The sequence below is a fragment of the Nanorana parkeri genome, unplaced genomic scaffold (genome assembly GCF_000935625.1).
Source record: "Nanorana parkeri isolate BGI_ZX_2015 unplaced genomic scaffold, ASM93562v1 scaffold10, whole genome shotgun sequence".
NCBI lineage: Eukaryota > Metazoa > Chordata > Amphibia > Anura > Dicroglossidae > Nanorana > Nanorana parkeri.
In genome coordinates this window covers 4,540,009-4,542,170 of record NW_017306278.1, presented here as the reverse complement: position 1 = coordinate 4,542,170, position 2,162 = coordinate 4,540,009, and the positions used below count along the sequence as shown (strand labels likewise).

General features: G+C 45.9%; 1 protein-coding gene across 5 annotated transcripts in view; it reads right to left on the bottom strand.

Annotated features, from left to right (window-relative positions):
• Positions 1 to 1,147: 1,147 nt before the first annotated feature.
• The window catches only part of ALKBH3 (alkB homolog 3, alpha-ketoglutaratedependent dioxygenase), a 23,199-nt gene continuing 22,184 nt past the window's right edge, over positions 1,148 to 2,162 (bottom strand). For all 5 annotated transcript variants that reach the window (XM_018555027.1, XM_018555043.1, XM_018555010.1 and 2 more), the window contains one exon: positions 1,148 to 1,284. In XM_018555027.1, coding sequence (XP_018410529.1) covers positions 1,195 to 1,284 — 90 coding nt within the window. In that variant the 3' untranslated portion in view covers positions 1,148 to 1,194. The remainder of the gene's footprint in view (positions 1,285 to 2,162) is intronic.

Below are 2,162 nucleotides of genomic sequence, written 5' to 3'. Positions count from 1 at the left end.
GGCCATTCACAGAATACACTTGTAGATTGTAAGCCCTCAGGGGCAGGGCCCTCCTCACCATCTTGTCTTGATTTGTATTGTGATTGTAATGTCTTCCTTATATTGTAAAGCGCTGCGCAAACTGCTGGCGCTATATAAATCCTGTATAATAATAATAATACACGGCTTCCTGTGGATGGCCGAGGGGAGAAAGGGACACACACGACACACGCACTTATAAACGTCAGAAGAGCTTCGGTGTATGAGAAGCGCAGATCACATATCTGCAGCGGCCGGAGGTACAGCGAGAACTTTACTACGTGGATATTATAGGGCAGAGCAGCGATCCGGCCACAGGGTGACACGTCTGCAGAGTTAGCTATCTGAAATTAGAAGAAAAGCCTTTGCCATGAGGTCACACCGATCAGAACCACAGACGACTGTTCTGTCACACCCTGCCAATGTCTGGTTTCAGATAGGCATGTCGTGTTAAATGAACTTCAAAACGGACTCAGAAAAACAAAACCGGTTGTGTTAAAGTGACATTAATCCCTCAGATTTTTTAACATAAACCAATACTGTAATGTGTGCATTACTGTAATCCATTGTAGTTTCCCTTCTCTTTGCTGCTCTTCCTTTTAAATCCTCATGTCTTCTCATGCTGGAGGAGAACTTCCCTTTGCAGCTCAGGGCCTCTTCCTGTAGTGCTGGCTCAGGTTGTGAACCTTCACACAGACACCATGTATCCATTTCAGAGACAAGGCAGTCTGCTGCAAAACAGAAGTTCTCCCCCAGCATGAGAAGAGATGAGGATTTAAAAAGAAGAGCAGCAAAGAGAAGGGAAACAACCATGGATTACAGTAAGGCGCACATTACAGTATTGGTTTATGTTAAAAAATCTGAGGGTTTAATGTCACTTTATTTCTGTTGGGAGGCTACATCATGTGCGCCATTGGTTTTTATTTTGCCCATGCTTCGCTTCCACTTGAATGACCAAATCCTTCCGCTCTGAGGTTATAACGGATGAACAAACGTTTCCAACCAACTGAACTGACTGATTTGGTTTGCACATGCACATACAGTCCGATTCATGTCCCAAGTCTCATTCATGTCGCGCTATCTTACGACACGCGGTCTCCTCTTATACAAAAGCTCCCGTCATCCCTCAGACGCTCCTCTACGCGGCCGGAGTTTCCGGATTCGGTTTAGTGTTCCTCACGGTTGGGCCTTAGTCTCCGGGAACATGGTGCGGAAGGTCAGGTTGATGCGAGGTTGCCGGTCATGGTATTCTTTAGGCACGCGGTGCTGGCGGAGAGTACCAAGGGTACAGTGATTGAAAGCAAGCTGCTACTTCATAAAAAAATCATATAGAACAAGAAAATGAACACAAGAAAGCAAGGCCGCCTGAAATGTAATCTCCCCTACAATCTGGAGTTGTCACCTGCAGTACATTCATTCCACCACAAGATGTCCTCGGTCTTCCAGGCTGAAGAGCGCTCCGGGACATTCAACCCAGAAGACTGAGGACATCTTAAAGTGACATTAATCCCTCAGATTTTTTAACATAAACCAATACTGTAATGTGCGCCTTACTGTAATCCATGGTTGTTTCCCTTCTCTTTGCTGCTCTTCCTTTTAAATCCTCATGTCTTCTCATGCTTGGGGAGAATTTCCCCTTTCAGCTGAGTGCCTCTTCCTGTAGTTCTGGCTCAGGCTGTGAACCTTCACACAGACACCGTGTAGCCATTACAGAGACAAGGCAGTCTGCTGCAAAACAGAAGTTCTGCCCAGCATGAGAAGAGATAAGGATTTAAAAGGAAGAGCAGCAAAGAGAAGGGAAACAACCATGGATTACAGTAAGGCGCACATTACAGTATTGGTTTATGTTAACAAATCTGAGGATATAATGTCACTTTAAGGAATAAATAGCTGTAATGGCCCTGCCCCCTGAAGGGCATCACCACGATGCCCTTTATTCATAGTGTATTCGTGCAGAGAATGGCATGGATGTCATCGCGTCAGGACTGCTCTCATGAGGACCGCCCACCACTGGAGAAGATTGGGAGAAGCAGAAGAGCCTGCATGTCACATGACCTTCCTGACACTGGAAAAGGTATAGAAAGTTGTGAGGGTGGAGGGGGTTGTATATTATGGCGCGGGAGTGGAGTGGGTTGTATAGTATG